Source organism: Phocoena phocoena, chromosome 8, assembly GCF_963924675.1.
Source record: "Phocoena phocoena chromosome 8, mPhoPho1.1, whole genome shotgun sequence".
NCBI classification, from domain to species: Eukaryota; Metazoa; Chordata; class Mammalia; order Artiodactyla; family Phocoenidae; genus Phocoena; species Phocoena phocoena.
In genome coordinates, this window is record NC_089226.1 from 34491355 (window position 1) to 34517520 (window position 26166).

The window sequence follows — 26166 nt, forward strand, 5'->3', positions numbered from 1 at the left end:
ATGCAATACTATTCAGCAATCAAAAGGAACTAGTTACTAACTCAGTAACATGTATGGACCTCAGAAACATTATGCTAAGTGAACGGAGCCAGGCTTATAGACAACACACTGCATGATTTCCTTTAAAAGAATTTCTGGAGAATACATTTAAGTATATAAGGTAGACATTAGTGGATGCTAGGGATGGGCATTGGGGGAGGAAAGTGATTGGAAAGAGGCATTAGGGAACTTCCTGTGCTAATGGAAATGTTCTATGGCATGATTATGACTGTGTTTATATGACTCTATTCTTTGTACACTCTATTCTTTGTACACTAATTGTACACTTAAAAATGCTAATGTTCATTATATGTGAAGCTAATTTAAAATCATCCATATTTAATAAGTGATATAAAATAAAAAGTATTAATGATTAAAATGTTAATTTTCCAATTTAGAGCATTATTTAAATTCCTAGGTGAAGATAACATTTTCTATTTATTTCTATTCCTCTACAGTAAGATTTATATTGTGTGATTAAATAACTATATCACTATATTTAGTTCCTTGAAAATAAAATTATAAAGAATGATCTTTTATCTTCTGAAAAATATAGAAATGAGCTATTTAAGATGGGTTTGTTGGACAACGTTATAAGTTGTTTTAATAAGATTAATTAGCAGCATTTATTGAGCAGCTGATACATTCAGGACTGTGTTGGCAGATTATAAAAGATACAAAGATGCAATGACTACCTCCATCAAGTAGAAAAGTTAAAATGTCAGAAATGACTGTCACACAGTGGAATATGTGATAAGAATTAGACTAGAGAAGGAAACTTGTTTGTAGGCACTTAGGAAATCTGATAAGAGTGGGAGTAGAGAAGGATGAATCATTTCTTAGCTGATCAGAAGAAGATAAAGTGAGGGAGGTATCATCATCAGAATCACTATTATGGAATATTTACTATTTATCAGTTACCAGGTTAAGCACTTTACTTGCATTATCTCATTGCATCTTTTCACCTACCATACACATGTAGAATTTTGAAAATAGGAATTAGAATAAGAACAAGTTGTATTACTTTGCCAAAGTCACACCGTTGGTAAATGACAGAGTTAAGCCTTTCTGACCCCAGAGTGCAAAAGTTAAAAAAAATAAAAAGGTGTAGGAAGGGAATTTGGGGTTAGATCAGGGATTGACATACTCCAGCCCACAGGCCATATCTGATTTGTCACCTTATTTTTTTTTTCTTTTTTTCTTTTCTTTGTTTTTTTTTTTTTTGTGTTACGCAGGCCTCTCGGTGTTGTGGCCTCTCCCATTGCACAGCAGAGCCTCCGGACGCACAGACTCAGCGGCCATGGCTCACGGGCCCAGCTGCTCCGTGGCACGTGGGATCTTCCCGGACCAGGGCACGAACCCGTGTCCCCTGCATCGGCAGGCAGACTTTCAACCACTGCGCCACCAGGGAAGCCCTGTCACCTGATTCTTTATGGACTGTGAGCTAGAAATGGATTTTATGTATTTAAATAGCTGAAAAAAATTGAAAAGATCAATGAAAAGCATATAGAAATCAAATGCTAGTGTCCATAAATAAAGCTATATTACAACAGAGCTACCCTCATTCATTTTTTGTATGGTCAGTGGGTACTTTTATGTTACAGGGCAGAATTTAGTGGCTGTGACATAGGCTATACGACCCACAAAGACAAAAATATTTACTATTTGGCTATTTACAGAAAAAGTTTGCTGAACTTAGATTGAGAGGAATTTAAGTTTGGTGAGATAATGCTTAGGTAAGTAAGCTAAATTCAATGCAAGTAGGAAGATTTCTCAGAGTAGGAAGCAAAGATCTGGACTATGGCATTGTTGACCCTATTATTTTCTGTGATGATCAATTTTCATTTTAAAGCCAGCACCTGCTATTTACTTTCCTTGGCTTTTCTGTTTTGAATTACTGTGATTGCTGTCTGTTTCTCTCAAAGATCTATGGTACTATTTAATTATTTGAGAAGAAGTTTGGGAAAAGTAATACCAAAATATTACTTTAAAGTATTATATTAGATCAGAGCTCTTTGTATTCCTATTTTTAAGGGTTGAAACTGAGGCTAAGATAAGTTGTATTTCTTGCCCTGTAAACCAACATTCTGGTTATGGTATAGTTAGGATCCACACTCAACTACATGACTCCATTATGTGTGTTTTTCTTTTTATCATCTTCTTTATTGGGTCAGAGTCAATGAGAAAATATTGTTTCTTTGGTATATCAAAGCATATGAGAGGAAAGAAGTATTAAATTTTTCAAAAAATATGAGGAATTTTAATTTGTAAGCTCATCAATTCAGTCTACCTTGGCTGCATTTTACCACATTAACTCGTTCAACTGCCTTGCCCAAATCAAAGTGGGAATTTATATCAGCACAACATGAAAACACGAGTTATTTCCAGTAAAGTAATAACCAAAGGAGTGAGCAGCTTGATTTCCTGGCCCACTATTTCCCACACTCTTCCGTGTAGAGTAACTTATAAAAAGGGGGAAAAAATAGACTATTTTAAAGGATCTGGAAATACATGGTGAAATTTAATTAAACAACCAAAAACAAATAAACTTGAGCTGCTATATGTAGAAACCAAACTCAATATAATAAGAGAAAAAGAGGGTCATTGCAATGTTCTACATTTTTTCTCTTCTACTGTGTCTAAATATCCTAAAACAAACTCCAGGTTGAGGTGTTTGCTTTGTGATATTTAGCTTTCTATGTATAAAGTTTGTCAGATGGAGTTTAAAAAAAAAAAAACACCAAATAATCCAAAACACGTTGAGCTTACCTTTCCAGTGACATCTAGAGAACACAGTACAACAGAGTGCATGATAAAAACATATATTTTAAAACTGATTTGTAAAGATTTTAAAAGAATGTCAAAGTTTATCTGTTGATAAAAGCCAAGTTCAGAAACTATTAAGCAACCAGGTAAAGCTCTTATTATAAATGTTTTACTGGCGAGCAGTGTTTGGGTGGAAACAGTCTTTTTCTGTATACATTTAAGGGTATAAAATATGTATTGTTATTTATTTGACTCACATAGGAAAGCATGCATAGTAAAAAATACATGATTCCTTTATTTCTCTATCATTTCATTCAATATGATTCTATTATCATGTATCCAGTCTGGCTTCTAAATAATTGTTGAGATACAAACTTGAGCATTGTATTATTCTGTTTGATAAAAATATTAAAATTTCTATATTTATACTATTTACTTTCATATATTGTTTATACAGTTGATTTTGGCAGTGCTGAATGTTCAATTCAGTTAACAGTTTGGTCAAGTCGGTAAAAATAATTGATGAAACTACTTATTCATTTAAATTGGTGTAACAAACAGGTTGACCAGTGACCAATGTATACACAAAATAGAATTTTTCAATAAAATTTCAGAATGAAGCTGTGAAAAGCCCATATTATGTAAACAAAAGGACACTGGGCTTGGGATTACACAGGGGTGAATCTCTGTCATGTTGTTTATTAGACATGGACTTTAGAGAAATTTCTATCTGAGGTTCAACATCCCCATTTATAAAGAGGAGGTAACAATAATAAACATACAAAGCAGTGATAAAGAAGAAATAAGATACTATATAGAAAGTGTAAAATATTGGTTTCCTTTCCTTCTCTTTATTCTAAAGAAGTGGATGACCCTCATGAGAACTTGACAATGTAGTTCTCTGTGTCTGTGTCCAAATAATGTAAGTCATGTCCCCTTGATAACAAGAGATTTTAGGGAAGAAAAATCATAATCACATAACAATAATGACAAATTAATTCATCACTTTAAAAATTAGTCCCAACAATACTCTTTCCTTCTTAGTACTAAAATGTACCTTTTTCCATCTTGCCAATCTCTTTTTTTTGTCAGTTATTTATAACAAATGAGGATACAGCGTTCATATATTGCAAAGTGAAACTGCAAATCTTGAAAAAGTTGTGGATTTCAAGGCAAATTTGAAAAATGGCTTCGATCATTAGAGCATAGTTACTAACAAATGAAAATGTGATGAAGTGCCCAGAAACTCTGCAAGAATGTGGACGTTACATGATTGAATATATAGTGACTTGAAATTGAATATTGATAGAGGCCTTGGGAAGATTGCTGAATTCCTCAAGTATTTGGGGAACAATTATTTTTTGTGATCTTTGTAGGTACAAAAGTTAAATATGGAGCATGGGGTATCATGCTATCTTACAATTTTGTAGGAAAAAGATGTTAAAAAATACCTTTTTGAGTATTTTTTTTCCTCAGAGTTGTAGTTATTGCAGAATTTTTAAGTTATGAGATTCAGATTTTAAAATGTAAAATTTCATTTTTTAAACAATAAATATCAACCAAAATATTTTGTTTTCAGCTCTGTGAAATTGTGCTCCTGTTTTATATAGAGTTGCTTTAAGTGAGTAATTTCTGGTACCAACTAAAGATGAAGAGGCCCCCTGAATGGGGTTCAAAATCAATATACAAAATGATGTTACATTTCTATATATTAATAATGAACTATAAGAAAAATAAATTAATCAAACTATCTCATTTATAATTTCATTAAAATAAAATACCTAGTAAAAAATTTAACCAAGAAGGTGAAAGATCTATACAATGAAAACAGTAAGATACTGATGAAAAAAAAAAAGAAAAAAGAAAAAAACAAAGAAGTGAAAAGATATTCTGTGTTCATAGATTGGAAAATTAATATTGTTTAAATGTCCATAATATCCAAAAAACCTACAGATTCAAAGAAATCCCTGTCAAAACTCCTATGGCACTTTTCAAATAAATGGAACAAATAATCCTAAAATTTGTATGAAACCACAAAATACCCTGAATAGCCAAAGCAATTTTGAGAAAGAAAAACAAAGCTGGAGGCATCACAGTCCCTGATTTCAAACTATAAAACAAAACTATAGTAATCAAAACAAAATGATAAAAGCATAAAAGCCAACTCATAGAACAGTGGAATAGAAAAGAGAGCCTAGAAATAAATCCAGGTATATATAATCAATTCATTTATGACACAGGAGCCAAAAATATACAATGGGGAAAGGCAGCCTTTTTCAATAAGTGATGTTGGGAAAAGTGGACAACTATATGCAAAAGAATGAAACTGAAACACCATCTTAAACCTCACACAAAAGGTAACCAAAAATGGATTAAAGACTTGAGTATAAGACCTGAAACTGTAAAACTCCTAAAAGAAAACATAGGGGCGTAAGCCCCCTGACATAGATCTTGGAGATGATTATTTTTTTGGATCTGACTCCGAAAGCAAAGGGAACAAAAACAAAAATAAACGTGTGGGATGACATCAAACTAAAAAACTTCTGCATAGCAAAAGAAACCATCAACAAAATTAAATGCAACCTACTGAATGGGGGAAAATATTTGCAAATCATATATCTGATAACGGGTTAATACCTAAAATATATAAAGAGCTCATAAAACTCAATAGCAAAAAAAAAAATCTGATTAAAAAATGGGCAGAGGATCTGAATATTTTATTTCCAAGAAGCCATACAGATGGACAAAAGGTACATGAAAATCTGTTCAAAATCACTAATCATCAGGGGAATATAAATCAAAACTGCAGTGAGATGTCTCTTCACACCTGTGAGAATGGCTATTATAAAAAGACAAGAAAGAACGTTGGCAAGATGTAGAGAAAATGGGGGCTTCCCTGGTGGTGCAGTGGTTGAGAGTCTGCTTGCCAATGCAGGGGACATGGGTTTATGCCCCAGTCCAGGAAGATCCCACATGCCACGGAGCGGCTGGGCCCGTGAGCCATGGCTGCTGAGCCTGCGCGTCCAGAGCCTGTGCTCCGCAACAGGAGAGACCACAACAGTGAGAGGCCCATGAACCACAAATAAAACCCAAAATAACAAAACAAAACAACAACAAAAAATGATGTAGAGGAAAGGAAACCCTTGTGCATTTTTGATAGGAATGTAAATTGGTGCAGCCACTATAAAAAAACAGTACGGAGGTGCCTCAAAAAATTTAAAAATAGATCTACCACATGATCTAGCAATTCCGCTCCTGGGTATTTATCTGAACAAAATGAAAACACTAATTCAAAAAGATATATGCACCTCCACGTTCATTGCAGCATTATTTACAATAGGTAAGACATAGAAACAGTCCAAGTGTCCATTGATGGATAAATGGATAAAGAAAGTATGGTACATATACACAAAGGAATATTATTCAGCCATTAAAAAGAATGAATCTTGCCATTTGCAACAACATGGTAGGACCTTGAGGGCATTATGCTAAGTGAAATAAGTCAGACAGAAAGAAAATAAATACCATATGATCTCACACCTGGAATCTAAAAACAAACAAACAAACAAAAGCAAGCTCATGGATATAGAGAACAGATTAGTGGTAGGCTGAGGCGGGGGGTGGGTGGTGAAATGGGTGATGGTGGTCTAAAGGTAAAAAATTTCTAGTAATAAAATGAAGTCATGGGGATGTAATGTACACCCTGATAACTATAGTTATTAACACTGTGTTGCATATTTGAAAGTAGCTAGGAGAGTGGATCTTGAAAGTTCTCATCACAAGAAAAAAATTTGTAACTATATATGGTGACAGATGTTAATTGGACTTGTGATGATCATTTTGCAATATATACAAATATCAAATCATTATATTGTACACTTGAATCTAATATAGTGTTATTTGTCAATTATAACTCAATTAAAAAAAAGAGACAGAGGTCCTTTAAAGATAGAGGTCCTGGTGACCTTTTGCTTCATTGACAGAGTTCATTTTTCCATTCATTGGTTCCTCTCCCATTTCAAACCCTCAGATTCACATTTCCAAGTGCCACTCATCTTCCAGTTACCTTGTTGTCAGTTTGATGTCAATAAATCCCTGCAAACTGGTACTTAATATTAGTACATACTGATTTGAGGTGTTATCTCTCTCACAGGCATTTTCATTCTGAAGAGGATTCTTGAGGACAGATCCACAGGACAAAATTGAATTGAACGCTTACTATCATCCAAGCATTGGGCTAATTTCTTTACATAAACTATCTCTTAATTCTCACAATGATCCTGTGATGTAGTTTTTATTACCCCTCTTTACAGGTAAGATAAGACTTACTTTAACAAAGTCAACAGTAAGTGTCAGAGCAGGCTGGGAATCCCTTGTTGTCTGAGTTTAAGTCCTAGGTGAAATATTCTGCTATAGTATAGTTATTTGGAAGTAGAGACTACCTAGTAATTCCTTTATCATACTAGATGGCCACCTAGTTGCATTCTCTGGATTTGTTAACTTATACATCATCCAGTGCCACAGTGGATTTGAGGCTGGTGACCTTGTCTACTCATCTTAAATTAAGTTGAGATCAAAATATTTTCTATCTAAAGAAAATAAAAACAAAAATTCTTTTTTTTCTTTAATACTAATTGTCTCTGCTGGAGTTTTACAGCTCAGACTTAAGTACTAAAGGCCTCCTTTGCTCTATCCTAATTAAAACTGCACAGAGGAGTCACAGAGCTAGAGGAAATGCAGGGTTGCTTTAGCAACCTAGTTGCTAAGTTGATTTAGCATCTGGAATAGGAACAGGGCCCTTAGTCATTCAGCATCCATTGCTGTTTGAGTATTTTTCTGAAATGAGTAACTTATTTACTAGAGAGTGTACAAAGAGAGTGTTTAAGGGACAATGAAGTATATTACTCTCTTGTGTTTGCTGTGTGCCAAGTCATTAGCTTTGTTATAGTTCATTAATTATAAATTCACCTATATTCTATGATGATTCAAAACACACATGCAGACATAAAATGTTAGTCGGTAAAACTTCATGTAATGCCTCTAATCCAGTTTCCTTGGCACTTCCTATATAACCAATTATTATATTTTATTCTCCTTCACTTTAAGACTCAGGATACATTCAGCACTAGTATTCCCCATTTCCCCATGAGTGTCACGGAGTCACCACAATTCTGTGATTGAAGGAGGGACGGTAGAGGGATGGGTAGGTTTGGAGAGCATGTTTGGGGGAACTGGACCTGTGTCTATGGTTTTGAATTTGTAGGGAGCCAGATATATCAGACCAGGCATTTATTTTGCCTGGGACTCAATCACACATAATTTTACAAGATTACCAAGGCAAAATGATACTAGGCTAGTAGAATTGAGAATAAGCTAAGGGTCTACGCAGTAGAATAAGGAAAATGATAAAATGTTTTTGGCAAATAAATTTCTTAATTATTATGCTTTTTATCTAGATGCAGGTGACTTTATATACTGTGGTGTTTCTCTTATTTTAAGTCAAGTTTGTTGGGACTGGGCTTGCATCTTTTAAGCTCTTCTTACACCTGTCTCAGGACTTATTAGAGATTTTTGCAAGTAATAGAGACGCCAGATAATGATTCTGGTTCTCTTCTCTTGAGGATATAAGTTCTTCTCTTTTTCAACCATTGAGTCTCTGGTGTTCCTGTGCATATAGAAGGTGCATTAAACATTGAGTATTCTAGATCTTATATGTTTGAAAACTACAGCAATGCAGTCTTTAAGTAGTCAATGAATCTTCTGCATCTAAGCAGTTAACTTAATCCTTACAAACATTTGGAGGTAAAAAGTGTGAACTGTAGATATTTTTAATTTCAAGTTAATCTGTTGAAATTATGCCAGTAAAATCACAAATTCTGTCAGTAATTCACAGCTATTTAAACTGGTTGGTATCATAGAAACAGAACAACTATTTTTTGTTTGTTTTATTAGTTTTTTCCCCATATTGTTTACTATAGCAAGAGAAATCATGCTGTTCACACTGCAAACAATCTCCCTGAGAGATCCTAACCAATCTCATAATCAATCCTGAGACAGCTATGCTGATTATGCCTAAAATTATAGTCTCCTGCCCAGACCCCTTTCCTAGATTTCAGACTTATATATGAAGTTTTCTGTAATATCTATACGTACCTAACACTTCATATATCCAGGACTCAGTTAAACGTATTCTATTATAAAACACTTTTATATCTTAGCCATACACTTGCATTCAGATTCTATTTGACTAGTGAATGAATGAGTGAATCAATTAATCAGCAAAACAATCATATATAAAGTGATCAAAATAATTTTAAATAGGCATATTAACATTTTACACATAACTTCTGAAATAACAGAAATAAAATTGTAATTTTGAAATGAGTAGAAGGAAATATGCATTTAAAAACCTTCCATTAATTAAAAAAAAAAAAACCCATGAAAGTGAAATGAGGGCAAATAAATCATAAAAAAAGCAGGGTAACTAGTATAAAATAAGATAGTAGAAATAAATATAAATAGGCTAAATTCATTAGTTAAAAGATAGTGATGCATCTCCTAGAGTAAAGAAAATAAAAACAAAAATAAACAAATGGGACTGAATTAAACTTAAAAGCTTTTGCACAGCAAAGAAAACCATAAACAAGACAAAAAGACAACCCTCAGAATGGGAGAAGATATTTGCAAATGAAGCAACTGACAAGGGATTAACCTCCAAAACATAAGGATAGCTCATGCAGCTCAATATAAAAAAAAAAAATCAAATAAACAATCCAATCTAAAAAGGGTTGAAAGACCTAAATAGACATTTCTCCAAAGAAGACATACAGATGGCCAAGAAGCACATGAAAAGATGCTCAACATCACTAATTATTAGAGAAATGCAAATAAAAACTACAGTGAAGTATCACCTCACACCAGTTAGAATGGCCATCATCAAAAAATCTACAAACAATAAATGCTAGAGAGGGTGTGGAGAAAAGGGATCCCGCCTACACTTTTGGTGGGAATGTAAATTGGTAGAGCCACTATGGAGAACAGTATGGAGTTTCCTTAAAAAAATTAAAAGTAGAGCTACCATTTGATTTGATTCAGCAATCCCACTCCTGGGCAAATATCTGGAGAAAACCATAATAAAAAAAGACACATGTACCCCAATGTTCATTGTAGCACTATTTACAATAGCCAGGTCTTGGAAACAACCTAAATGTCCATCAACAGATGAATGGATAAAGAAGATGTAGTACATATACACAGTGGAATATTGCTCAGCCATAAAAAAGAACGAAATTGGGTCATTTGTAGAGATATGGATGGAACTAGAGTCTGACATACAGAGTGAAGTAAGTCAGAAAGAGAAAAACAAGTATCGTATATTAATGCACATATGTGAAATCTAGAAAAATGGTACAAAGGAACCTATTTGCAGGGCGGGAATTGAGACACAAACGTAGAGAATGGATGTGTGGACATGGTAGGGTAGGGGGGTGGGATGAACTGGGAGATTGGGATTGACATATATACATTACCATGTGTAAAACAGATAGCTAGTGGGAACCTGCTGTATAGCACAAGGAGCTCAACTCAGTGCCCTGTGGTGGGATGGGGGAAGTGGGGGGAGGGAGGTCCAAGAGGGAGGGGATATATGTATACCTATAGATGATTCACTTAATTGTACAGCAGAAACTAACACAACATTGTAAAGCAACTATACCCCAATTAAAAAAAAAAAAAGCATAGTAGGCACTCAGTAAGCATTCACTGAATGAAAAACTAAGTGCAATATTTGATATAATAAAATAAGCATTTTTTGAAAGGCTGATAATTCTATTGTTTAAAAAAAACCTCTTGTTTGTGTTCATGGTATAAAAGTTTTAGTATAGCTTTATCCAAAATATACATTATATGGTATAAAATATAACAAAGACTGAAATCCTGGTTCCATGATTTATTAAAGATGAGAGCTTAAGGGTTTCACTTAATCTTTCTAAAGGGTAGATTCCTCATCAATACAATAGAGATGATAAATAATTGCTAACTCTCAGATATTTTGCAAAGATTACATGGTATAGTAAATGTGAAAATGTGATTGTTATATTGTAAAATGCTATATTCATATATATTTTTAACTACAACCTAACACTTTGTACAAGAATTTTAAGTTCCACTTTGATGTAAACTTCTGAGATAATGCTTATGGACAAAATAGGATAAAAAAATATTTAAAGTAAAATAGTAATTACTGATTTTTTATTTAAAAGTATCTATGGTGATAACCTCTAAACCTTAAAGTATTTCTGTATTTGGTTACAGGTTTTATGAGGCTTATTTTTACATTTTCACAGAGCTTTTTCTTTTATAGTATAACCCTGAATTTCAAAATTTCTAAACTGACAGAGGTGATTTTTTGGCAACCAGAATCATTTTCAACAGATTTGCTTAACAGTCTAGAAATATATATCTATTTCCTGGTAGATGAATAACTACTTCAGTATCCAATCAAGATGTTTTTATTCACAGATGTTACTGACAGGAATTAATATTACTCTCTTGGGAAGTAAACAGGGGAATTTAGCAAATGAGTCAATCCTAGCTCTTGCTTTTATTCACAGAAAAGAAAATATGCATTGTATGTCCATTTGAGATAATGAGTAAATGGATTTTGGGGCTATTTCTGAATATTATTTAATCTTCTCTGATATATAAACTATTTACAATTTCATATAGTTGCTACTAAATCTTAGTAGCTGTTATACTTTGTAATAATATTTGAATATGATATTATGTGACCCAAATATCTGTCATAAATGTGAGTTGGTTATCATAAACTAATCACAGGAGGCTAATAGAAACTGTCTAAAGCCTTATAAAACTCTTGTTAGAATCAGCACATTTATTCAGTTATTGAACATGCATTTACTGAATACTTACTAAATGTCAGGTAGTGCACTAAATATTAGAGATATAAATATGAGGTGGAAAGTTTCATACTCTTAAGGAACATATAATCTACTAGAGGAGATAAAATTATTAGGAAACTTTTACTTCCAACACTTTACTTCACTTAATAAAGCTCTGATAAAATAAAATAATAAACTAATTATGATTTGAAAGAAGGAAGTAAGATAAGAGTGGGGAACAAAGCAGAATCAAGCATCAGTTAACCAGGTATGCTGTGATGATCTACATGGCTATTTGGACTTGACAGAAATTTGGGTCTCAGATTCTAGTACATCTCAGGGTATTTACTCATTTCACAGTACACAGTCTCATCCCACCAAAACAAAGGCAGTTGTCGAGGCTGTTGCTAACTGGCGCCAGACCAGGGATGCAATCACAAGGCCTCTCTCACTGAGTAGCCCTGGCTTATTCTTTCTACACTCACCCTGCCTCTTAAGCAAGAATTTTTGACTTGACTTCCCCAAGACATTTTCAAAGTTCTCCTTTTAATTGATTAAGTAAAGCATTAAGATTAATTCACTATTTCACAGTGTGATTGTGATCTCAACTAATAAATCCAATCATTCAGGTTACAGTTTGTTCTTTTGACAAAAATATAAAATGTTCCATTTTATTCTTCCATATTGATGATGTGAATCATGTTTCATTTATCTGTTCTACAATTCACAACATCATTAGAGAAAAAGATGAATGGTAAGAAAAGTTTTCTTACTATTGAATACATGGCTGAGCTATATTTACTTCTTCTTGTTTATGATTTCTTTCTCAAGGTTTCTGAGAGTTATGTATGGGTTAAAATCCTTGGCTAACTTATTTATGAATGTTATGCATATATTTACTCAACAAATAATTTTTGAGCTCCTACTCTGTGCCAGGCACTGTTCTAGGCATGGAGTTCAACTCTGAACAAAAACTACAAAAATTCTGTCCTCATGGAATTTACATTCTAAATCAAGGAGACAGTGAATAAATGAGTAAGTAAAATTGTGCAGTATATGGAAAGTGATGAGCATTATGGAGAGAAAGAAAGTGGAGGAAGAGGAAAGGAATTGTGGAGGTGCAATATCAAAAGAGGAAAATCAGGAAACTGTTTTACCAAGAATGTAAAATTTGAAGGAAGGTATGAATGTGAGGGAGACATTCATATGCCAAGCATAAGAGGGATCAGGCACAGGGAATAGCAACTGAAAAGGCTTTGAGGCAGGACCATGTGTAGTTACTTGTAGAGCATCAGGGAGACCATGACTACATGTGAAAAAATAGGAGGGAGAATAGTAGATAAGGTCAGAGAGATTACATGGAGTCAAATGGTAAGGACTCTAACCCACTGTAAAGACTTTGGCTTTGACTCTGAATAAAATGGTGTATTAGACAGCTTGGGGTGCCATAACAAAATACCACAGACTGGGTGGCTTAAACAACAGAAATTTGTTTTCTCACGAGGCTGGAGGCTAGAAGTCTGAGATCAGGGTGTCAGCATAGTTGGTTTCCGGTGAGAGCTTGCTTCCTGACTTGCACATGGCCATTGTCTCACTATGTTGTCATAATGAGGAGAGAAAGAGTGAGCTCTCTAATATCTCTTCTTATAAGGGCACTAATCCCATTATGAGGATCCCACCCTCAGGGCCTTCTATACACCTAGTTACTTCCCAAAGGACCCATCTCCAAATACCATCACACTGCGAGTTGGGGCTTCATATGAATTTTGGGGTAACTCATTTCAGTCTTTAGCAGAAGTTTTTGGAGAGTTTTAGGCAGAGGGGTGACATGGTACAAATTAGTTTTAAGGAATCACTCTTAGCTAGTATGTTGAGAATAGATTGAAAAAAGGTAAAGGCAAAATGAGGGAGCTTAGTTAAAAGGCTACTGCAAAAACCCAGGTAAGAAATGATGGTAGTTTATACTAGAGAACTATCAGTGGAGGGTATAAAAAATGGTCAGGTTTTGGATAAAATTTCAAGTAGGGCCAATAAAACTGATGGTTTCTATGTGAGGTGTGAGAGAAAGTGAGAAGTTAAGAATGACTCTAAGGTTGATGAATTGTAAGAAATGAAATTGCCATTAATTGAGGTGGAAAAGACCTCAGATTTGGGGAAGATATAACCAGGAGTTTAGTTTTAGTCATGGTTAAGCTTGAGGTGTCTGTTAGCCATCCAAATGGAAATTTTGAATAGACAGTTGAATATACAACCCAGATTCCTGGTTGGAAACATATGTTTGGGAGATGTCAGTACTTAAAGATCATTGTGAGGTGAAACCTAAGGGAGTGAGGGTATATTAAGGAAAGAAGTTCAAAGACAAGCACTTATTTGGGGGACTGCAAGATTAAGAGTTTGAGAAAATGGGGCAAAGTCAGCATAGGGGATTACGAAGTAAGGTAAGGGGAAAGCAAGAGTGTGTGGAATCTTGCAAGAAAGTATTTTATAAAGGAAAGAGTGGCCAACATGAAAACTGAAAATAAGCCAAATGCCATCAACTGAGGAATGGATAAACAGAATGGGGCATATCTGCACAATGGAATACTGTTCAGCAATATAAAATAACAAACTACTGATAAATGCCACAATACGGATGAAACATAAAGAAACATTAAGCCAAATAAAAGAAACCAAACTCACACACACACACGTGGCTGCACATTGTATGATTCCAGTAAAATAAATTTTTTAGAAAACGTAAAACTATAGAGACAGAAAATAGATCAGTTATTGGGGACATGGGCAGACATGCCTTTGTGAAATAATGGAAGTTCTAAGACAGGATTGTGGTGATAGTGACACAACTGTATTAAATATATGAAAACTCATTGACCTGTACACTTAAAATAGGTGAATTCCCTGGGATATAAATCGGATCTCAATAAATCTGGTAAAAAGATAAAGAAAAAGACAGAGAAAGAGGGCAGAGAGACAGAAAGAGACAGAGAGACCACACTGGAGTTAAATTGGATAGTGCATATACAGACAGAGCTTTTGAAGAGTTCGCTATGGAGAGGAGCAGGAAAATGAGGTAGTAGCTGAAAGAGGACAGGAGTCAGGAGACGTTTGCTTTGCTTTGTTTTGTCTTTAGATGAAGTAGGGGACAGTATGGTTGCACCCTGTTGGGAATGACGCAGAAGAAAGTAAACAATCTCTGGTAAAAATGTAGAAGAGAGGAAAGAGTATTACTGAAGCGATTCTTTAAGTAGATAAAAAAGGATGAACTACAGTGCACAAGTTGAGGGATTGGCCTTAGAAGCACAGCAATGCATCTATTCTAAAAAAGAGAAGTTAGAGTGTGAATACACATGTTAATGAGTGTGTGACTTGGTGATGAAGGCTTGTGGAAGTTATCTTCTAATCGCTTTCCTTTTACAATGAAATGGTTATCAGCTGAAAGTGAAGATGGGAGAAAAATTGAATGATGGGAGACATTGAAAGTTTGACAAAATTACAGTGAAAGGACTAGGTTTGGTTTTTTTTTTCCCCCCTTAATTCCTGGTCATCATAAGCACACTTGAAATTCATAGTTTGTATTTTAAATTTAGACTAGTCTGCATAACTCTTTATTTTTTCTACAGTCATACTAAGCTGAGTAGTTTCAGGCATGCAGTAGGCTGAAAAATGGATTTACGTCGGGATCAGTGTTTTGCTGACTGTCGAGTCAGTGTGATGAAGCAAAGAGAGATGAAGAAAGCAAGCCTGTATGCAAGAAAATAATGATTGAAGGAGAAAAGTAAGGATCAAAGGAGGGGAAGAAGGGTGAAAAGAAGGTAGGATCAATGATTTGTAGATTTCAATGAGGTTAAAGGATTCCTGGAATCGGGGTACTATAAGCAGTGGGCAGAAGATAGTTCATGCTACTCAGAGAATAGATGCTTGCAAATGAGGTAATTATGAGATTGTAGCTGTTGGTCATAACGGATAAGTGGCTGAGATTGGTTGTAAAACAAGACCATGGGAATGAAGAAAAGAAGGTAAAATCTTCAGGAAATGAAGAAGAATGACAGCAACAAGAAAGTGTAGAGTTTGATGACTTGAAAGTTTAAAAATTGAGGGGTATTTTTTTGTAAGGAGGAAGAAAGGAGAATGGGCAATGAGGAGAAGGGAGGATATATGTTCCAATCTCACACTGAATGGCACATACAATTTGGTAGAATAAACAGTCATAACTTTAAAGAGCTGCGGTGGAAACCATGTCTTCAGGGATTTCAATTGGAGCCAGAATGTAAATGCCATGTTCCACAAAAAAGCTAAAGATATGCTATAGGATTTGGCTGATCAGAGGATAACTACCCATCTGGTAAGTGTTAAACATTGGTCTAGATGCTGAGCTACTCCTGTTATTCTGTGTCATGCATGTGTCCCCCAATACTTTGCTGTGCTAACACTGATGTTTGAGTAGGTCATTCGGCATAACACTTCAACGTGAGTACTTGGTAGAATATAACCTCTCCTACAATTTTAAATTATATAATCAGTCTAATATTTCTTATGACGTATACAATAGCAATCAGCTGGTTTTTCTCTTGCCGACTTTATTCTTGTTGATCTCAATCAGATATCACATTTTTATTTATTTAATCAATTATTAATACATATTCTTATCTTATGCTTATCATGTATGCAATTCACTATACTATTTTTTCCCATTAGAAAGCTTCTGTATATAGTTTTCTCTGCCAATTGGATAATTTGTCTATGTGTAATCTTGCAGCTTTGTTTCTTATATTATTCTCTCTCATTTCATTTTTTAACACATGTTCCAACAGCCTTGCAATATAGATTGTACCTCAGAAAAATCTTACTTTTTCTCCACAGGGGTCACTGCATATTGTTAACCCCTGTAAGCTTGGTGATGAACAGCTTCATCCTCTGTAGAGCCTGTTTCTTTCTCATCCTCCTTCTTCTCCTCCTCCTTTCTCTCCTCCCCCTCCTCCATCTCCCCCTCTTTTTTTTTTATCTCTAACACTTATTTATCTAATACTTCTCTTCAAATCTAATGACCCAACATTAGACATAACATGTATTAATTCTATAGGAGTCTCCTAAACCTACTAAAATCCTTTTTAAAAAGGTGAAACAGGGCTTCCCTGGTGGCGCAGTGGTTGAGAGTCCGCCTGCCGATGCAGGGGACACGGGTTTGTGCCCCAATCCGGGAGGATCCCACATGCCGCGGTGCGGCTGGGCCCGTGAACCATGGCCGCTGAGCCTGCGCGTCCGGAGCCTGTGCTCCGCAACGGGAGAGGTCACAGCAGTGAGAGGCCCGCGTACCGCAAAAAAAAAAAAAAAAAAAAGGTAAAACATATAGGTAAGACTAGATATGTTTTCTGTAAAGTTCACAAACTGCTCACAAAAGGATTGGAGTGACTGAATTGACATATAAGAATTAGGTTGGTACAACTCAGAAATTATTCCTCATAGTGATTCCTCTGAGTTTCAAAGCAGAATGTTTTCAAAAATATTTTCCTGTTGAAACATCGTTTACTTTTCTTTCAATTAAAGAGAAAGTTAGGAGGGTAAGATAAAGATGAGGAATTTTAAGAAAACTGATTGAGGTCTAATCATAATTTATGATAAGGATTATCTATGGTAGAACAAAACTGAGCCCAAACACTACACTAATAGTACAACCTAGAAACAAATATGGCTTTCACGTTAACCAAAGAAAAATTGGTTGAGTTACCAGGATCCTGAATTCTGTTCACAGTTGTTAACTCTAAAATCTTCATAATTTCTCAGGTAGAAATAGATGTTTGATTCTCTCTCTCTCTCTCTCTAATTTATGCTGTCCTTTCTTAAATTGTATTATAGGAAAACTATACTGAGGTACAAAGAGGCACTCATCTCAAATTATAGGACTCAAACATAATGGGTGTATTTTTCTGTGAGTTGGCAAAAGTTAAGATAATTAACCTGAGCACGTTTTACTATTCTGTTACTCCAAACCCCAAGAAGTACTTACCTATTATCATGACTTTTACAAACAAAAACTCAAGTAGCAAGAAAAGAACAAGTAAACTATAGTTTTGTATGAACAAAAAAATTTCTTAGCAGTTTTCGTTCCAGTGTGAAAAACTACGCCATAAACAACCCAGTTTCCAGCTTATCTTCTGAAACAAGATGCACAGTGGTATTTAGTTAACTCAACTCTGACATTCCAAATAATTTTGAATAGTTTTTACTCTTTCAGCTTATCACTTCCCTTGTACTCCAAGCAGTATATTCCTCACTGGTGGCAGGCAGAGACATAACCAGGACAGTCAACACTTAGAAAGACAATGAAACAATCTTATCACAGGAGCTAAGTCTCCTGCCCAATGACATTTAGACTCTATGGTCTTTAATTACTCATCTGGTACTCTGATACATGTCACGAAAAACATGCACATTTCACCTGAATATTCCCCAGTCAATACCCTGTCTAAAAGAATGAGCATATAGTAAAAGAGAGCAGCAGCAATATAGAATGGGATCCGACTGTACCTGGTGAATGAGGCGGAGGAGAGCACATCAGAACAACCCCCTGGCCTTCCCTCACAGAGACTGCACTTCTTGTCCGGCCACTAAAATTTCCCAGATCTGTCAACATAACACAGCATTTAGATGCAAGGCAAAAAGGAGCTTAAAGAATTACTATTTTGTAACTTGTACATACTTTTCTATCATTATTCAGTGAAGGTTTCTTTTTGTTTGTCAAGCAGTGATAGGAAGGTTTTGACAATAAATCTTTACCATCCAATTTTAAATACCACAATTTTCAGTTTATATGTACACTCCTAATTTCTGTGTGTAGTGCATACAAGTTGCCAGTGTAGGAATAAATTAAACAGTACCTTTATAACTCATTAAGTAGTTATTTTACATCTTTATAATACTTTCTGCATATTAATTTTTCTACAACCTATTGAACCCATTGATACACAGTAAGAACAGAAATAGAAGTGGTTGGAGTGCCTGATGTCCAATCTGCTGCTTCATTATCTGTCGTGCTAGGAACGGTGTGTAAAGCCAAGCATGAATTTGCCAAATTAGAAAGACTTGTGCACTCAAGCAAAACATAATGAAGATATAAGGTGTTCTTCTCTATAAATGTGAGTTTAAAAAATCATGTTACTTTTATTTTATGGAAGCCTGGAATAGTGTGTACAAATTAATTATACTCATCCATTTTGATTATTCTAGTAGTATTATAGTTATTGAAACACTCACTTGTATGTATGGAGGATTGGGGTTCAATTGTCTTCCCTTAAATTATGTTGCATTTGCACAATTTAAAATATTTTACTAAAAATAAAGTGGCCTTAAAAAAAGAATGATAGGCATTATTTATATTTATTTTATCATTTATTAATCTATTCATAACAATACATATGTACCTTTCCTTTTTTATTGGGCTAGGCTGATCAAAGAAATGATTTTTAGTTTCTTGGAAATGGTAGGAGTTCAATATTTTTATAAATAAACATTGTCCCAGAATTCCCAGTTTGTAAAACCATGTTCTCCTGGTGAGAAATGCTTCTTGAAAATGTTCTGCCTTTCCTGTCATTATTTACCAATCATAAAAGAGATTTTTTTCAACCTTTTCATCATTTCATGCTAAAATAGTATATTTCATAGTAATACAATGTAGATCTTAAAATTTAATGTCTGTTAAACTGACGAATGATGAAAGTAAGCAGTTAAGAAAATATACTGAATGGATATGAAAGAAATAAATCATTAACTTTAATATTATAAGAGGGATCGTATAACTTATTTTTTTTTGAGATATGGGTTACAATTTACTTATTTGCTGAATTTACAATCAAACCTTTTAAAATACTTTCAAAGTCATTAAGGACTAATAAACAGTAAAGGCATAATGAATAAAAAGAGAGGAATTCATTATTGAAGAAAGTGTTTAGGAATTTACACACAATTCTGCATTTCACTGTAGTTAAGTGTATAATAGTTAATATAAATAATAGATAAAGTGGCAATACAAAAGAGAAAGAATAATTCTACTTTTACTTTTTTTGGTGGCATGAAAAACATACACACTAACTTCTAATAAAAGTCAAGTTCATTCGTTTTCAAATTTATATGATTCATGGCTTTAAACTAATGTGCATTGACCTTTAGAGATAGAGGCTGCCTTTTTTTCCAACAAATGACCTCAGTCTGATAACAAAGCATGGCAAGGTTTCCCATTTGACTTCCTTTGACTACTCTTAGAAACACAGCACAGTGAAGCAGTGGGGCTGTTATATCTCTTTAGAGATTATATGGTTTTATTGTCCTCTTTTCATCTTCATTGAATTTATAAATTCTGAAAAGCGATGTGGATATCAATTTATTTTAACTGAGTTTCTTAAATGTTTTCTGAAAAGTATATATGTAGCTTCCAATACATTTACTACAAGTTTATATTGTGCTTATTATATTTCAAATCAACCTATCGTAGTTAAAAAATATTTTAATAGCAAACAGTCCTAAATGAAGGCCTATTTCTGATAAATTGAAGTACAGGCATGGCCTAGAAATTAGACACAAAAAAAGAAAAGAAGATTATACAATAATTATGACCTGAATTGTGTTTTGAGATCACAATGACCCAAAAGATAACACTCAGCTCTAATTGCTTTATTTTGTATCATCAGTTAATACAGGTACAATTAACATTTTCTCATGGAATTTTCTCTGTGTCATTATTTCCTAGGAGCTATAGCACCAGCAGTACAAAGGTAAATGGATTTTTTTCAACTGTGAATAGATTTTTTTTTTCCATAAAGACATATAGAGAAATACTAAAAAGACGCCTGCACTTTGAAGGAGAGTGTTTTCCTCATTTAAATCCTTCCTCTTAGGAAAAAGAAAAAGGGTAAAACACTATTATTTATAATGTAAAAATGGTCCTCGTGTCAGGCAAGATTCTGGTTGATCTGAGATGAGACTGATGTGAAAAAATTCTTGGTTGGAGTGGGGATGGCAACTAGAGAGAATAGTCTGAGTAAAAATACAGCCAGTTATTTTGATCTCAGTGTGAACAGAAAGCAGTTGGTTTCTTTGGAGGTACTCATCATAGAACTTAGTTTGAGTGCTTAACACATTATTTTAGTAAGCATTCTATTATATCTAGGAGAGAAATGAAAATAAAAAGAACAAGAGATTTTATGGATGTGACTTTGATTATTTTTTGTCACCTACAGAAGGGAAAAAATACCTGTTCCTGTGTTCTATTTTTGATCTTTAAGGGAAAAAAATGAGTAAAAATAAAAATCTTAATACAAGGACTCTAAAATTCAGTTTCAAAGTATAAACTGAAGTAAACTTCTTTCTGGACTTAGGATAAAATACATGGACAAACGGACAAGTAAAAATCTGGAGGAGAAAGTTTATGATCAAAAATCACAGGGCCTCAGGCCTTGTCTTTTCTCTGACCCTTTTTCCAAGTTCAGAAACTCATGCAGAGTTTGAGAGTGGAGCTTTAACTAGAACTGTGGCTTACAGAATTATAACACCTATTCATCCTAGGTAAACCATACAAAGAAAAAGAGGTATACAATTAATGATGTGACTGAGAGACTCACATGACAGAATATAGAGTTGGAATGTGTGATTGGAAGCATATTGACCACACATAAGACAAATCATTTCCTTTATTCATTTAACAAATATTTTTTTCAGTGCAAACTATACACCAAATACTATGTTAGGTACTGATGATACAGAAAAGCTGTAAAGGAAGGATGTATATAAATGAACTAGTCATACTTACTTGGGCCAACTGTCCATAGACCCAGCTCAGATGAGTCTATGCCACCAAATAGATGCATGAGCCCAAACCATCACTGCTTCAGCTTGTCACAGCCATACTTATGGGTAACTAGTACATACCATGTGCATGTACTACTATATAGCACTTCATGCCATTCCCCTAAATGTATGCTGCAAACATATGCACACCAACACATACACATACATACACTGCACATACACTTTGGGTTCCTTCCTTCCTTCCTTCCTTCCTTCCTCCCTCAAACCTACTTGCCTACCTGCCTGCTTTTCTGATTTCCATCTTTTCTTTTCTTTCCTTCATTATTCCACAAAGGGTTTGGGGTAGCTTAGATATATATGTATATAATACAAAATATAAAATTTGTAGTTGAGAAATTCCAGGTGAAGGCAAAATGGGTATGGCAAAAATCCCGTAGCATAACATGAGGACTTAAGAAAATATGTCATAGACTTCTTTTGTAAATTATTGGAAGTTGGCCATAAAAGTTGACTCATAAACTTAAGAGGGTCAAAACAAACATGGATATGTCCCCAGTCTTAGAATTCATGATTATTTTAAGATCAAAACTTTCTAGTAACTCAGAAGAAGTACAGTGTTGCTGGATATTAAGGTTCAAGAGGGATTTCTTCTGCAAGACTTCATAAAGATCACAATGGGTAGTATAGTAGGCTGAGCAAGTTTTCAAGTCAATTAGAAAGGTTCTTCACCCACTGAAACACTTTAAGTAGGTGTAGTGTGAGCTACACACACACACACACACACACACACACACACACACGTAAAAATATTTCAGAAATTATTCCCTAGAATGGTGAATTATTTTAAAGTGTTGGAGAGTGACAGGGGTTTTGGATACTAATTTTACGATTATGCATGCTAAATATAAGAGATTGGTTAATTATTGGGGAGAAGTGAGGGAAAATGGTCAAGGCAAGAAGATAAATCTTATATAATTAGGAATGAAGTGCTGAGGTTCACCTTTCTTCTGGTTTTTAATTTCCTAGTCTTAGATCTGTTCCAAATAAATGGCAATCCTTGGCTTATGGGAGTCATGCATTTGGAAGAAGGAATGGAAATGGGGTGATCATTTTGAATTGCACTCAGTTATACATTCACCCTATAGGTGGGGCCGTAAGTTTTAGACTGTCAATGCTCCAGGCATGCTCAATTGATTCTCTAATGTTAAAAGTGCTATGACTATAGAGACAATTCATTATGAATTCAAAAATTCTTAAAGTTGAGTTTGAATTTTTACAAAAAGTGAAACCATTGAAAAAGACAAAACAATTTAGACCAGGTGTCAGACACGAGCTTTATTAAATATTACTAACTTTTGGGTATCAGATTCATATGTAAGATTATTAAGATTGAGGAACTAAGATGAGTGATATATCTGAGGGGACTCATGGATTTAACTTCTACGATTTCTACAAAATTGACTGATAGATTGCATATTGAAGTCTTTCATCAGTTTTGTTCTTGTTATTATCATCAAGATAATTCAGATTATTGTCAGATTTTTTGTGTATCCAATGTAAATATCCTGTAATAAAAATTGGTCAGACCTCATTCAGAAACTATCTTTGACATTGTAAAATGTTAAAAATATAAGGGCAAATAAAAGAATGGATGGATAATAATTACACTAGCTACTAGCATACTACTGTATGCCAAGTTTCCTGGAAATGAAATAGTAATTTCTCTGTTTTAAAGATTACTAAATGTATGTGAAAAGAAAATAAACACTTGACTTTGGTCATACAGTTAATAAGTAGTGAGTTGGCAAATCAAACTCAATGTGGTTGTTTTTAAAAAATATATTAGGAAAAAAGCAATTCAATATTTGGAAGTTAAAACCAACCAATAGTTGGTTTTAGGAATTTAAAAGTAATCTTCATGAGCACCTCTTATTAAAAATCATTTTCTGACAGATATAGAGATGAGAAAATTAGTGAAAAATTGATAAAATAATTCATACATTTATTTTGAGGGATAATTAATTAATAATAATTAATAATAATTAGCATTTTAATACATAGCTATTTGTTTGCATGAAAAGTCTTTCATAAGATACTCTACAACAAGCAATATTCTTAATAATAGTTTAAAATTAAAATAAAAATTAAAATTTAAAATAAAAATTTGATTATTGAATGGTACCTTGACCAAAAGCCATAGAAACATGAAGTTTTGTGGGTTTTTATTGGCAAGTGTGAGCTCATGAGCTTGTGATCAATTTGTAAGCAGATTGGGCAGGGCTTATTATCCCCAGTTATTGATGAGGACACTGTCATTCCCTAAGGTTAAGTAATAAGAATAAAAACTCACAACCAATAAGGATTTGGGCATCCAAGATGAAAAATTCATTTTGGGAACTACCATGTTTTTAATCTAGAGTTGTTCTGATATTCTTAATTTAGAATATTTTGATCAATGTGATTTTTAAAAACATTTTCCTATTATATCACATGAAGTAATTCTTTAATATATTTGTTATAAGTCATCTGTAAATGGGACAACATATCACCTTTTGAAAATGTTTATTATTTAATAAAATTAGTCTTTTGAGAATATCAATGGAGCTAATTAGAGGTATCTCAAAAAAATACAGTCCCATCTATTACACGGAGATAAGAATTGAATTAAGATACAGTTGGAGACATGGTGAGGTAAATCTACAAGAGACCTGTAGATTTTATAATAATGAAATTTTCCTCATTCCCATTCTTTCTTTGGTTATATATAACAGGTCAGTAATCGCTTGCTATGGATTACAATTTTCACTTTACATATTATCACACCCAAATCATCCAGCCAAAGGGTTCACTGATTAAGAGAAAACCAAAGCACACCTGTGTATGTGTGCTTTGAAAGAGATGATTTTTAACTACATTATAAGTGAAATAGTAAATTGCAAATTCTTTTGTAAAGAGATAAATTATCCAAAGAATGTGATAAAAATGTTTTTGATTTTAGGTCCTTTCTTTGGTATCTTGATGTATGTTATAAAAAGCTACTTCAACTGTGAATAGTATATATGGTGAAATAATCTCAAATGTTAAAGTTGTATATAAATCTGTTTAACTAATGTGATGATAGTCTATGAACCCTGGCAGAGGGTTTTTTACATTTGACTTACTTTTCTCCACTCTGGGTAAACAATTACATAAATAATCCTTATTTGTTTGCTTCTAAGTTTACAACTTTTCCAAACTCAAATTAGTCTTAATTCATTCTCAGGAAATTATAAGGCTAAGCATTAGAAACTTATATATACAACGGAAGTAATAGAGCATGTATAGGGATTTTGAATGTAATAGACCAATAGAGATGTGGCCTGTGTGCCACTTAGTAAAACCAGCAAGTCATTTAGTACATACATTAATTCCTAAAACTATTAGATCTTTTTATTGTCTCTCAAAATTTTCAGCCCAACTATCCTCTTCAGCTATTTTGCATTTTATAATATTTAAATAGATAATCACTTCTTCATCTACAACCATGACTCCTTACCCCTTTCTCATTCCATTTTATTCAAGTACAACTTCAACTTTGGTTAAATTGAACTGTCTTCCTATTCTGCTCTGGGTAAGGGAATGGATAAAACATTATCCATTTGAGTGGATAAAACATCAACAATGATGACTAGTCTTGCTCTAAATTTATGACCATTAATCTCAAACAAGCCCTTTGTTTTGCCTGGTAATTCCAGTACATTTATGGAGTCCATTTTCTCTTAATCCTCTAGACAATAAGTTTACAATTACTCTCTTTCAAAACAACCTCCTGCCCCTTCCCCCACTTCTCTCCTTATAATTCCTGAAGAAAATAGAAGTAATCTAAAAACTGCATGCATGTATTCTATCTATGGGGCACTGCAGTGTGTGCCACATATTTCCCTTCCATGAAGGACTTGTCTGAACTGCTGGGAGTTACATTGACAGACAGCTTCCAACTTTCAGCTCTCTCAGGGACTGCCTTTGCTACAGAGAATCAGCTCATCTGAGGTTATATCCCTTCCTTGGGTAGCACAACAGCCAACATCGAACAGTTGCTCGATGAGAGCACTGACCACCTCAGCCCAACTCCAGACAATGCTGACAAGCCATTCTAGCTTTTGACATCATCCTTAGTGTTAGCTGGGGCTGTTGCTGGGCCTGTATCACAGCTCGAATTATTCTCTTCCCACATCTGCTCCTTCCTCTTCCCTTCTGGTGGGTGATTTCAAAGGCGCTTCTTAAAATTATCATCTACACTAAACTTCATCTCACCAAGTCTGATTCCCAGGGAAGCCAATCTGTAACACTACCACAATAGCTATTGATTTATCTGTATCTATATTGTGTCTCAACTTCTTATCGTAACTATCTGTGATCTAATCAAAGACCATCTCCACTTCAGACATCATCAGTAGCACTCATATGGGCATTGCTCCAAAGTTGACCAAAAAAATGTGGAAGGAAAAATTGTATCTCTTTGACCCCATTTTCCCCTCTAGGTACAAACACATTTTGTTCACCCCTTCCTCAAAAGAAAAGAAACACACACAAAGAAAAACTCCCATTTTTTTAAGCTTCTCAAATCAAGCTGTCTCTCTACCACTGTCCAAATATTACTGTGAAAGTAATAACCTCAACATTG

At 34.2% G+C, this 26166-nt stretch overlaps 1 protein-coding gene across 1 annotated transcript in view; it reads right to left on the minus strand.

Moving 5' to 3' along the window:
* Positions 1 to 26166, minus strand: part of CNTN5 (contactin 5) — a 1437259-nt gene that overhangs the window by 424073 nt on the left and 987020 nt on the right. The window contains exon 7 of the mRNA XM_065881340.1: positions 18231 to 18326. Coding sequence (XP_065737412.1) covers positions 18231 to 18326 — 96 coding nt within the window. The remainder of the gene's footprint in view (positions 1 to 18230; positions 18327 to 26166) is intronic.